This window comes from Stegodyphus dumicola, chromosome X2, assembly GCF_044657685.1.
Source record: "Stegodyphus dumicola isolate Sdum_Otavi_A_Nest chromosome X2, ASM4465768v1".
Lineage (NCBI taxonomy): Eukaryota > Metazoa > Arthropoda > Arachnida > Araneae > Eresidae > Stegodyphus > Stegodyphus dumicola.
This window is the reverse complement of record NC_140781.1, coordinates 78009477-78023890: the sequence shown is the minus strand read 5'-3', so window position 1 is coordinate 78023890 and position 14414 is coordinate 78009477. Positions and strand designations below refer to the sequence as shown.

Here is a 14414-nt window from a genome sequence, read left to right as displayed (position 1 = left end):
GTTTATATTACGTAGATCATACATATGATATAATTATGAATTAACCCAATAACAAATGTGTGCACTCTTTAGTACTAAATGCTCATCAATTATTTTTCAACTGATTATTACATATCCATAATAATTTGCAAAGAACTGATAACTACAGTTGCTGCCAATTACATGATCGTTATATGAATTAAAAGTAACTTCAAATAAACTTTTTGGCAATGTTCATTTTTATATTCATACATACAGATAGAGAGATGCAATGGTTTAGAAGTTGTTAATATATATTTATTAGTATTAATGTAAAGAATAAGATTTATATTAATGAATGTATGTATAAATGTTTTTCATCATGCATAATAATAAATCCATAAATTTCCAATGTTTCAATAGGTAGTATTTACAATAAAAGTATAGTTTCTAATGTATTTATAATTCAAAAATTATTTCATTAATAACATGAAAATAATAGACAAATTTAGTGAGTATTCTCATTATTACATAAGCTATGCCTTTTTTTTTATGCATCTTTTATGCTGTTTAAAATGTGTCACTGATTATGCAATTAACAATTTAAAAGATAAGTAATTAGGAGAAAAGCCGCGCATATACAAACAGATTTAAAAAAAATATTCAACTTAAATTTAAGAAATAAAATTCTATTATATAAGAGTGATAATACACGATCAGCACGAAATACGACAAATTTGATGAACTTTTGGCAACGAACAATTTGTAAACAAATCCAAACTGCAAAAACGTTGTAAAATACCGTCAACTCTGAAATTTCCACAATTATATATTTAATAAAAATATAAACGTTTTAAAAATGACTCGGGCAGTTATATTACAGCAAAACAGCAATAATTAAATTGGCCTCTATTTCAAACGTCCATGACTTCACAGTGAGAGCCATCGCCATATTGAATGTTACCCGTGATCCTTCAGGAGCAGAACTTTCGTCTGATTGGTTGAACGTCCGAGGAACACGTCTCCAGCTGGAGCATTTTCGGAAAAGTTTCAAAATGTTGCTTGTAGCCGCGACATGTTCCTCCTAGCTAGACGAAACATTTCTTGGAAGCCCCTTGCTTAAAGCAGTGCTACTAGAATCTCGTTTCCCGGAAATCTCGTTCCGGAATCTCGTTTCCCTCGTAGCTGCACGCGTCCCTAGAAGTGATAGCCTCTTTAGGCAGATAGTTGCCTAAAGGCAGATAGTTGCCCCTTATGCTTTGCCATAGGTAAAGAAACTAAACAATTTGTTACGTATATTTCCAGGGGTGTTTGTGCTCCGGGGAAACCCCGGAATTCCAGGGATTTTGAACTTCGATACCCGGAAATTCCGGGGATCGTCGTTCAAAAGGAAGTAGGAATAATAATGAATTATTTATTTTGATCTGGGTACTTTTGTTTGCTTTGAAAGCAGAAAACGCAAGGTCAGTGTGTGTGGCGAAAACTTTTCCTTTCTTTCTCCAAAGGCAGTGATAATGCATGAAAAGGGGGGTAAAACTTCTTTTTTGTTCTTTCCTTATTGCGAATTATGACTCATTCTCCTGGTTCTCGGACATTCTCTTCTGGATTCTTTTCGGCAAGTAGGCGCGGCAGAAAAAAAAATTGAGAGACTACGTTCGACCAGATGTGCGATCACGTGACTCTGGGTTCAAAGGTCTTATCTCTCCTGGCAGGGCGGCAATAAGTAGAGAAGGGGGATTTTTCGCCGTATTAGCTATTTGTCATTGATCGCTTCTCAACTTTTTTTTCTCCACTGTGTAAAATTTTCGTTTCATTTATTGATGCACTTGTAAATTTTTCGTTTATTGAAATATTTTTTATTTATGTACGCAAGAGAATTTCACTATGAAATTTCTCGATATAAATAGTGATATTATACAATTAGAAGAAGGTGTCCGGAATGCATTTAGGTGGAATTGGATTGAACGGAGAGATGGTAATGGGGATACCATCGGCCCATGGTGCAAGAAAATAAATGCTGCTGGACAAGCATATTGCGTTTCTTGTAACTCACTGCTGAAGTATGGTGGGGAAGGATTCAAGGCTTTCACAAATCATTCTAAAACTGTGACGCACATAAAATATTCAAAGTGCATTAGACATTCAATGACTTTAAGTAATTATGCTAATTAAAAAATACTGATGACTTACTGGAGACTGATGCTCGGCCATTGGATATAGTGACAAGAAAAGCACGCCAAGAGTTATTAATAACTTCGTTTATTGCTGAGAATTCTCTTTCTTTCAATGTAGCTCTCAATTTAATTGAACTCTGCAAACAGTTAAGCCGCGATCAGACGGCACTAAACTCGTTGGTTTTGTTGGTTGCTAATTTTGTTCTGTTATGTTGCTAAATTAGCATTAAAAGTCGAGTAATGTGCGCCTATTGCGAAAACGCAGGGCAATTACTTTTCGATCCGATTTTATATATGTATTAATATATCACATTCCTACTCATATGATCTACATATGTATCAGATAACTAGCTACTTTTGGCACTTATTTCTGGATGTGTATTATTTTACATCTTTACAGGGCTGTTTGTGTTCCGGGGATTTTGAACTTCGATACCCGGAAATTCCGGGGATCGTCGTTCAAAAGGAAGTAGGAATAATAATGAATTATTTATTTTGATCTGGGTAATTTTGTTTGCTTTGAAAGCAGAAAACGCAAGGTCAGTGTGTGTGGTGAAATCTTTTCCTTTCTTTCTCCAAAGGCAGTGATAATGCGTGAAAAGGGGGGAAAAACTTCTTTTTTGTTCTTTCCGTATTGCGAGTTATGACTCATTCCCCCGGTTCTCGGACATTCTCTTCTGGATTCTTTTCGGCAAGTAGTCGCGGCAGAAAAATTATATTCATTGAAAAATTATATTGGCATTATATTCAGCAGTATTACCAGAGTTCAACACATATATTAAATTATTTGAAAAAAAAAAACAATGCTTCATTTAATACATTCCAGTATTTATAAATTGATGGCAAAATTTTGCTCTTTTTTTATGAAGCCAGAAAATATAGAGTGCACATCTTATAATGATTTATTAAAGGTTAATGTCACAAATCCAGAATTCTATCTACCTAGCAAAGTAATATTTACTGGTGCAGAACCTTCCACTCTCCTGAAGAAATTATCAAAAAATCATCCAATAGCAAAAGAATTCCAAATTTCTCTGATGAAAGCTTATACTAATACAGCACAGCATATGAAACAGAAATTACCCCTTAAAATTTCATATCTAATTAGTTTTACAGCATTAGATCCAGAGCTAAGAGGTAAAACCAGTACAATATTAGCTTTTGAAAAATTATCATCTTTTATGTCCCATATTTTTAGTGATAATGAAAAGTCAAAAGTAGAAGCTGAAATAAGGTTATACCAGAGTGATATTGATATCACCAAAGAAATGCTCTACACATCTGATGAAAGTGGAAATCAAGTCAAGTGTACAATTGATAAATATTGGTCTAAAGTTTTTAATTTAAAAGATGATTTCACTAATGATTACAAGTATCCTACATTGGCTAAATTGGTCAAAGCCTGCCTTAGCTGCTTCCATGGCCCATTAGTGGAAAGTGCATTCAACTTAACGGATACACTTGTCACTGACTATAGAACCTCTCTTAAGATTGATTCCCTAGATGCAGTGCAGACTATTAAATGATTTAATGGCTTCTAAAGAAACCTCATGTGAAAAAATATGGCTCAAAAAATCCAGGGACTGATCCAATTCACAAAGATCTCTTACTGAATATGAATAGAAGTTGGAAAACATATCAAGAGGACTGAAAAACATGTATTTCAGATGAGTCACCTATAAAAGTCTCTGAAAAACCTTCTACATTAGCAGAAAAGCAAACTGCTTCTAATCTCTGCATGTGCAGTTCTCGAGGAAATTTCTTCAACTGTAAATGAGGAAAATAAAAGTTAACCTTCCTGCAATTATGAAGTTCACCACAAAATAAAAGACAAGCCCACAAACATCAGAAAATAATAATAATAATAAAAAAAAAAGCAGCAGAAATTAGATAATTTTTTTTAAAGAATTAATTCAGGTAATTTAAAATATTTACATAAAATGTAGTAGTTTATATGTTTGAAAATTTATGGTTATTAATTTTGCAAAAAAAGTAATTCATTGAACTTTTATAATTAGGTCATTCAATACTTCATAATTGTAATTTTTCATTTCTCTTCCCCCCCTTCTCGAAGCTCCAAAAAAATGTCGGTAAAGTAAGTCTGTAAAAGTTTCAGGGGTTTTTTTAGGGTCCCACAAACACCCCTAATTTCTTATAACAAAAAAGGCACATAAAGAATTTCTTTCTGTAAAATGGATTTTACGGTTTATCTCAAACCCTACCTATTTCCATGTTTATTGAAAAAAATTGAAATTTGTTAGAGAAACTTAAAGAAAGATAGGTGAGGGCGGCAGTTTTAAGTTTTTGCCCCGCCTAGGAAAAATGCTTAATCCGGCGCTGTATTGGTATAACCCTATACGACATTGTGAGGGGTCAGAGAGTTGCATAATTGATCAGTTTGGTAGTTCTCTACAAATGCCTGAGAATTAAGGTTCCAGTCATTTAAAAAAAAAAAGGAAAAAATATACAGGAAAAAAGAAAACCTCATTTATTTTCCGCATCTTGTTGCTATGCAATTACTTACCTCCCATTTTTTAATTATTTCACAGCATTTTCAGCATTACGCTAATTTATTATTAATTTACTCATTTTCATGATATTTTAATTCATTATTTACTTAATAATTTAAAATTTAATATATTGATATTTTCAACCCGTTATATTTTATTTAATTTTTCCTCATTCCTTGCTTTATCTGTTTTATTTTCTCTTCCCAATTCTGTCGGCATTCTGTAGAGTTTCAACACTTCTAATTTTGGAAATTAAATCCAGGCTGTAATATTAAAACAAGATTAGAACGTTTCACATACGAGCGATAAAGAATTTATCTTAATAAAATAAACAGATTAAAATATATCTAAAGCTTTACAAAGATTTTATAATAAAAGCAATAAAATATTAAATCAGTAGATAAATTACATGTACAATTTTATATACGCCTTTATAAGATGAGCTGCTTTACTTAGTCTACTGATTACAAAAATAGATAAAATTACATAAAACTGATAAGTAGAAAATGTAGCCACAGTTGTAGCATAGATATTGATTATTGCTTAGAATGATTTTATCAATTGCAATTAAACAATCACTGCTAAATTCATAACCATCAAGATGGAATTTAATTTTTAATAATTAAAAAATTAATTTTTACTTTTGTTTTAGGTTAAGAAGTTACATGTGGTGAGGAAGAAGATGAAATCTGTGGCAAAGAAAAAGGCAATTTCTGTATCGTTAGCAACAGTACTTCCAAATGCTAATAAACATTATGTTGTTGGTGATTTGGTTTGGGTAAAAGTTGGTTCACATCCTTTCTGGCCATCCATGGTGTCATATGATCCATTAACTGGAGACTTCCATAAAGACCAACCAGGTATGTATTTCACTTTTATGCAATAGCTTTTATGTCGTCCTGCTCTAAAATTTTTATTTAGCATAGCTGCGTATTTCAGCTTTTTCAACATGAGGACTATAAAACAGCCAAAATGTATAATTTTACATGATGTAAAATTAGAATTAGGTTTACATTCACTGCTCATAGTGAGTAGCTGAAAAAGTAAAATTTTTAAATAAATATTGCAAATTTTCATTGTGAAAGTCATTTATGCCAGATTCTAAGTTACCCTTAAACACACATGCAACCATATCTGGTTTTTCGACACATCTCCTGGCCTCTAGTATTATCACCGAAATTCCATTTTAAAATTTTTAGCTTTTCTAATGATAGTGTTTTGCAGTAATAAAATTAATTTATGCTAATAAAATTTGCTCAGTTTAAATTTTATTGAATTAATGGTACTTAAATTCTGCAAATTTGATACCCCCATCCCATCTTCAGTGTAATTTTTCTTATTAAATTGTATTTGATCTTCATTGTTCTAATCTACTGTAGGTAATTATAGAACTTTATATGAGATTGAACCAAATGTTTAATCAGTGAATATTTATATTTAATTTTGTGTTAATCAATATATGGGTGGCTAGGGAACCCGACTGCAATACCGAAGAAGATCCCAGGTTCGAATCCCGGCATAGTTACAACTGGCCTTGCTTTCGTAGGAGGCAACAATGGTTGTCTATTACGTGGCTCCGCAATAAAATAGCCACCACTTTCAGCCTTAGGAGTGGCCAATGTCGAATAACCATGTCAATTGCAGTCTCAAGCGCCCACAATTGGATTTATATATATATTTACTGAGTTTATGTGCACAATAATATGTACGTCAATTATGAATGTTATTTTTACTCCCTTTAAACGTACTGTGATAAATTAAAGCTTTCCTTTCCTACTTAATTTTCTCAGTATGAAAGTGTAAAAAATTTAAGTTATAAAATCAGCCAAAAAACACAAAGTTTAAAACTCACAATTATATAATAATATGCTTTACTTTAGAATCGTATTATAAATAGTTGAATAAACAGAATTATATGTTATAAAGCAAATTTAAATCAATTTTGATTTTATTTTAAATGGTGCCACTGCACAACACAAAATGCTTCCAGTTTTTGTCATAAGAAACTTCTGGCAGCTTTGCATACGGTTAAAGCCTTCAACATGCAGTGTAGTTGCACATCCAAGAATAATTTTTGCACTTTCCTTTGAATAACCTATTAATAGCCTGCTGTTTACTAGAAATGTTAACTGATAACATAACCAGAAGACTAACACTTATTTTATTTTTTCCTTTATGTGGTACAGTTACCTCAAAGTAAGCTAAGCATTTCTTAAAATTTAGGCAATTAAGCAGCCATGATAAGCAATATGGTATTTGAAGCAGATACAACATCTTAGTTGATTATAATACTAGCTTCGGGATGTGATTGTAGCACTAACAGTAGCATAGCGTACACCAAGTTCTTATGTGGTCTTTATTTTTGCGACCGTTGGCAATTGACATACACTTTCAATTACAGAAATATTTTCAGTGATGCACATATTCATGTTTTAGCATTTTTAAATTTAAAAAATTCAATTTTGTAAAAATAAAATTTAATTGTGATGCAACCCCTTTGCCATTACAGTTATATTGGGGAAATTTTACTCTCATTATAAAACATAAAATACAGTCAAAAGTCGTTAATCCGGACATGTCGGGACTTCGGCGATTCCGGATTATCGATTTTTCCGGATTATAGATCATCAGTTTAAATCTCGTAAGATGTCATGCAGAAATTCTAAAATTAAAAATATGAAACCGTAATTTATGAAATAAAGAACAATTATAAACTAAAGGGTATCAAAATTTACAAAAAAAAAAGCTTAATATTTATTTATTTACTTTATTAAACATTTCTTTCAATGTAAGTTGTTTAAGTTGCTTCGTTTTATGTGATAATACTTTCTCTTTAATTCTATAAACAGATATAATTTCTTGTTCAGTTACAAAGTTCCGCTGTTCAAGTCCCGTTAATTGTTGTGCCGAGAATACCGACTAACTTGTCAATCGAAATTTTTTCGTTTTCACTAACCTCTCTGTCACATTCTTCAAGTCTTTATCCATTTTTGCAGCAATTCCACTTTTTGTTTGATGGACATTGAAACATACTATCGTTTTGTACGATCTTTTGGGAGCTCCAGCATCGGGAATTCTATTTGACATAATCGAAAGTTCAAGTTTACTTTTATAAAATTGCTCTTACAGTCTGAAAAAAGTAATAAACCGGATCCAGTTCGAAGATTAAGGAACAACGCAATCATCAACATTAACTGAAATAGATAATTAGATAATTTTAGCTTATACCGTGCGTTATACATTAAACGTGCACGCGAAAACGTATTCTGCACTTGCGCACAAGCATATGCGCAGTCGTAAAGGTCTTACGCGCACGCGTAAACGCCTATGCGCATGTGTCAACGGGACGCATGCGCAGAAAATTTTTAACTTTGAGGTCCGGATTATGGGTGTCCGAATTAACGACTTTTGACTGTACAAAAACTGTAACCTCTCATATGGCAAAAATTGACTGAAATATTTAATTTCATAATTTTACTGTTTTATACTTTCCTTTGAGGGGTTAGTAAATTAATTAATTTAGTTCATACGAGAAGTTGATTCCCTCCCCTTAAATGTCATTCAGTCATGTTCTATTATGATTTACTGGTGTGAACGTTCTTTTTATTTGTATTTTTGTTGCAACTGGTCTGCGAAAGGAATTTGCACACAAGTAATTTGTTTTCAAATGCTATATGTTATAAATCGGGTGGCCAAAGTGCGGCTCGCGAGCCTGATACGGCTTTCGCAGTCAATTTGTGCGGCTTGTGCATATAAAATATATGTATTAAATATGGCAAACTATAACTGTTCAGAGTCCAAAAAGAATTAATTAGTTTAGACTCTTTTTACAAAGTTATCAGGGATTTCTTTCTATTTAAAACCTCCTCCACTACTTCTATAATGATGTAAGTATGAACTTGTGGCTTTTAGAAAATCTAGATGCGGCTCTCGAACATTCCTGAATTCAAACGTGTGACTCTTACTGACAAGAAGTTTGGCCAACCGTGTTATAAATATTCACAAAAAAGTTTACTTTAGCAGTATAGCCTAATAATTGTTAAAAAATTCCTTTAAATCTTTAATTTGTGTAAATAGTATTAAGAATTGGCTATGTGCCAATCCTGAAGCTTGCCAATTTGCTCTAGAATACAAATTTGATGAGATTCTGCAAATAGGATTTTTTTGAAAAACTTTATACAGTTAAAAGTATGAAATCCGGACTTGTAGGGATGATTCTGGATTCTGGATTTGGGATTTTTCCGGATATTAGATCATCATTTTAAATCTAGTAAGATGGCATGTAGAAATTATAAAATTAAAAATATGAAATCATGATTTATGAAATAATGAAGTATTTATGACCTAAAGGGTATTAAAATTTACAAAAAAAGCTTAATATTTATTTGTTTATTAAACATTTCTTTCAATGCAAGTTGTTTAAGTTGTTTTGCTTTTTATGCTAATACTTTCTCTTCGATTCTGTAGACAGACATAAGTTGTTTAGTTTCATTGTTTAAGTCCTGTAACTGCTGTTTCGAGAATTCCGACTAACTTGTCAATTGAAATTTTCTCGTTTTCAGTAACATCTCTGTCACTTTCTTCACTATCGATAGCTTTATTTTCTGGATCTAGGACCATACTACAGATTTCACCATTCATTAATTGATTGATGATTAAGAAGCATTGTCATCACAATGAAAAACTTCTTTCCACTTCTCCACATTTCTTTACAAAATCCATTAATTTCACCTTTGTTTTGTGATATCTGAAAACCGTTAAAATTAGCGACTATCATCATCAAATTTAGCTATGCATCACTATACATATTTGGCTATGCATCATGAGCTTGGCGACTAACAAGTTGTTCCGTTAAATTTTATCTTGGCTTCTATAGCATACTGAGACAAAAGCCTGAACTATGTTAGTTTAGTTATTTATTATACTTATGTCTATTTCTTGCACACTCTTAAGGCTTATCAGAGTTCTGAATAAATAAATTCCCACATATACTGAAGCCTGAGAGCTGGCGCTAGATATCTTACTGTCTGATGCAGTCTCAGTGGGTCCAAAATTCTGCGACTCCGTGCAGCTATACGAGCCCTGGTGCTGGTTCTGGTGAATAACATATCAGTAAATTCTTAATTCATATAGCCCTAAATGGAATCTTTGGGTCTATGAGTATCATCAACAAAATATATTTTTAGCATATGGAAAGAAATTCTTGGTAAATTTTTCCTCCTCAACAATTTTTAGCGCATTTAACTTAAATCTGCAAACATCGCTAAGCGTAATGTCAACATAAAAAATTACCATACTCCTTTATTATTCAATTACTAACCTAAAAAAATTGTTTAGGCATCACTACATGAGTCATTACTCAAGTTGTCATATTTTGATAAACATGCGGTGATGAAAGGAAAGTATAATAAATAATGATTCTCCTGGTTGGCGTCAGATCAACGATGTATCTATGTGGAATGTTTCAGTTTCAGATGTGTGCCAAAAAGCAGATATGCAGCAGCGGAGCAAAATTACTGATCGTACAAATTTAGTCTAGAACCTTTGTTTTTTGAATAAGGTACGAGGGTTGGAACTTTAATAGTGGCAACTATTTATTTACAAGGAATACAAAAGTGATTCATGTCACCATGTTTTACAGTCCTTCAATATAGTCGCCAGCATTGTGTACAACTCGTTTCCAACGATGTGGAAGTTGCAGAATACCTGTAGCAGCGCCTGTTTTGTTGATAGTTTGAATGGACCGGTCTACTGCAGCAAGAATCTCAGGAACAGTTTGGAAACAAGTGCTACGAAGTGGTTCCTTCATCTTAGGAATTAAGTCATAGTCACAAGGGCTTAGATCTGGGGAGTATGGTGGATGGTAAAGCACTTCCCAGCCCGCTTGAACAAATCAGTCACAGCTTGCGCTGCATGCGGCCGAGCATTGTCATGCAAAATGAGAGGAGCGTTCTGCAGAAAATGTCGTCGTTTTTTTGTCAAAGCTGGTCGGAGATTGTGCTCCAAAAATGAGCAATAATACTGAGCAGTGACGATCTGCTGTGGGGGAACGGTTTGCATTAGGATGATACCATCACAGTCGTACACGAGAATCACCATAACTTTCACATTGCTGGGGTTCTGACGAAATTTCGAACGTCGTGGTGACCCGTGATGACGCCATTCGTTTGATTGGCATTTCAGTTCTGGCTGGTACGATCGGGCCCAAGTCTCATCCAGCGTAATGATGCGGCATAAAAAAGCATCTCCTTTGCGCTGATAGCGCTCCAGGTGGGTTCGGGCAGCATCGTATCGTAGCCATTTCTGCATTTCCGTCAATTGATGTGGAACCCATCGCGAAGCCATTTTTCTCATGGACAGGCGTTCCTTCAGAATGTGCGGCACAGTCGTATGCGCTAATCCTGTTTGTCCGGCCAGCTGACAAATCATTTGGTGGCGATCACTGTCCATTAGTGCGGCAACAGCTTGCACGTCTGCATCGCTGACATTCGGACGACCTGGCCACAGCATGTCTGCCACGTTTTGGCGTCCTTCATTGAATGCTTTCACACATCTTGCTAAGGTTCTGTAAGGAAATGCAGATTCCCCACTAGCCTATTGAAACCCTTGATGACACTGTCGTGCTGTACGACCTCTGGCATATTCAATTTTTATCCAACATAGTTGTTCTTGTTTTGAAAACATCCTGACAACACTTACTTTAGACCGCGAGCTAATACAAGGATCCGTTCTTCGCGTCACTCCGCATGCGCGTGACGTAGGCAGTACGAGTCTTTTTGCTGAGAGGTAAGGTAGCTATGTAGTTCATGTGTAGTATACGCGATATTCTTTAGTTTTGTTGCATAGCGTTTTTTCAGCTGTGTTGCCACTATTAAACTTCCAACCCTCGTATTTTATTTAGTGTCGAAGTGAAATTAAGAATCGGGACTTATTTTATTATGCATGGAGGGGGTTAATCAAATATGCACATGTGTAAAGCCTAGGAGAAAAACGTTGTTGGTGGTTTTGAGGTCTGGATTTTAGATGATTCCAGATAATGGATGTCCGGATTTCGGACTTTGTACTGTATTGGTCAGTACTTTTTACGACAGCTTAAACAGTCACGATAGTAAATATGTTCATCACTTGATCTTTTGACACCAGAAGCCTTTTTCTAAACAGCTATATGTAAACATTTTGCTTTTCAATTTGTGTATGGCTTCTGAATATAATCTCGAACTTTAAAAGTAAATTTCTGTCGTTTTCGTGACATGAGACTCGTATCGAGTCTTTTTTTTGCCTTATGTATATATAAAACAAGTATTAAATTTTTCCTGTAGAATTATATCTTGTGAGGAGACCATGAAATTGGGCCGCTACGACTAGTACATCTGTAGGGAAAATGTGCATCTGTGAAATAGAATACAAAGTCAGAGATCGGATCTTTGGCGATTTCGGATATTAGATCATCAGTTTAAATCTAGTAAGATGGTATGTGTAAATCATAAAATTAAAAATGTGAAATAATGAAGTATTTATGATTTAAAGGGTATCAAAATTTACAAAAAAAAAGGCTTAATATTTATTTGTTTACCTTATTAAACATTTCTTTCAATGTGAGTTATTTAAGATGCTTCATTTTTTTGTGCTAATAGTTTCTTTTTCATTCTGTATACAGTCATGATTTCTCATTCAGTTACAGTGTTCTATTGTTTAAGTCCTGTAATTGCTGCGTCGAGAATTCTGACTAACTTGTCACTCAAAAGTTTTTCATTTTCGATAATTTTTCTGTCACTTTCTTCACTATGGGTAGCAGTATTTTCTCGATCTTGAACCATATTACAGATTTCGCCATCCGTTGAATGACTGGTGATTCAGACTTTGTTATTGCAATGAAAAACTTCTATTATATCATCTTCATTTATTACTGCAGTAAAAATTTACAATTGGGTACCCCTTAATAATTTTTTTTTTTTTTTTAATGCCAAGTAGTGAATTTTCTAAGATGGCTGTCACCCAAACAATGCAGAAAACAGAAGTTGCAAAAATAAGAAAAGTACTCACCTCGTTTGTTCTTTGCTACATCTCATCATATCGGATGACTGCAGCTCATACAATTCCTTTATGTAGGTTAATATAATCCAAGAACAGATCCTTCATTGATCCTGGTGCTGGCGGCGATCCTTACGCTGACCAAATGTCGTACTAGTACATACTAGACATTCATACTGAGAACTAGTTAAACCTTCATTTATATGCCAGTCAGTTATAGCTTTCATACAATTTCACTGTAAATCATGGGGGGGGGAGTATTTATCTTGCCAGACTTACTTTTTTACAGAAATGATGGAACAATGATTAATTAGAGCTAATGAAAACAGTAGTCAATTAATGGGATTTAGAATTACAATAATTCAAAATATGTGATTCGATGAATGTGATATATGTATTGGAAATTATTTAGTCCTCGGATCATTAAACTAAGAATTTCCAACCAGATTACACTTCAGAAAACATTGGCATGTAACAAAAAAATGGTTGCCATAACATTGGGGGAAATAGACTCGATTCTGAGTTGCCAGGATACCGCTATGAGCTATATTTGCCGCTGATCTAAGGGGCACACTTTTTTACACTATAGCCATTACCGCTTCTTCACAGTCCTAGTCCTTTACAAAATTCATCAATTCGAAAATTTTACCTTTTGTTGCGATGTCCGAAAGCCTTTCAATTCATAACTGTCATCTTCATCATCCTTACCATAAAGTATGGTAGCTGGCTATAAGTTATGTCAAGCATTTTTTAAAGTATCTGCAGAGACATTCTCCCATGATCTTGCGATGCAACAGATTTTATGCTAAAGTAGTTAAAAAATTCTTGAGTAGTCTTGTCATTATTCAAGAAATTTAGCATAGGTTAAAAAAAATTCTGCTTTATATTTGCATTTCAGCGTGTGCACTCTTCTGATATCCATAGCCTGAATGATGGATGTACAATTTGGAGGAAAGGATAAGGATACATTATCTCTAAGTCAAGTATGAGCCAAACAGTTGTAAGCTATCAGGACAATTTTTCCGTCATCAGGTAAACTAATTGAATTTAAATATTGCCGAGCCTCTGGTATGAAATAATTTGGAAACTAATCATTCATTAATGCTTGCTATTCATGCTGTTTTATTTGCATGATATATAACTTGGAAAATCTTTACTCCTTTAAATGCTCGAGGTTGTGTATTTTTCCAATTATGGAAAAGTTTACACTTTTGCTTTCCTGCAACATTTGTGCATGCTGAAATTGTTAGTCTCGCTTTGGAATCTTTGACACCAGTTGGAGCCTATTCTGTAGAAGTTGCCAAGGTATTTTGCAGTACATATTGTAAGAAAGGACCGGTTTCATCAACATTTAAAATTTGTTCTGGAAATAAAATTTTACTATTATTGAGTTCAGTGAATTCATCTGCAAATAGTTCAGCAGCTTTGGTATCGGCTGAAGCTTTTTCACTCGAAATTTTTAATTGCCTTGTACCATGCCGATTTTTACATTTAGTTAACTAATCTGTCGAATATGTGCATTTTTTTAAAAATTCATTTCTTCATGAAATATTATAGCCATTAAATAACCATTAACATTGGACCCAAGAATGGCACACCAATGCTGTGACGCTGTCTGACTCATTCAGTCATCACTTTCACGATTGTCTCTTTTAGCATAACGAATAATTCTGTTATTTGTTGCGAATGGGGTGTAGCAATCCACAAGAAATTCAAAAGTTTTGTTTTTGTTTATGTCATA

The 14414-nt window shown here is 33.7% G+C and overlaps 1 protein-coding gene across 2 annotated transcripts in view; it reads left to right on the top strand.

Moving 5' to 3' along the window:
- The window catches only part of LOC118184476 (histone-lysine N-methyltransferase NSD3-like), a 339671-nt gene that overhangs the window by 64375 nt on the left and 260882 nt on the right, over positions 1–14414 (top strand). For both annotated transcript variants that reach the window (XM_085809719.1, XM_085809718.1), the window contains exon 2: positions 5295–5502. In XM_085809719.1, the coding sequence (XP_085665845.1) occupies positions 5295–5502 (208 nt within the window). The remainder of the gene's footprint in view (positions 1–5294; positions 5503–14414) is intronic.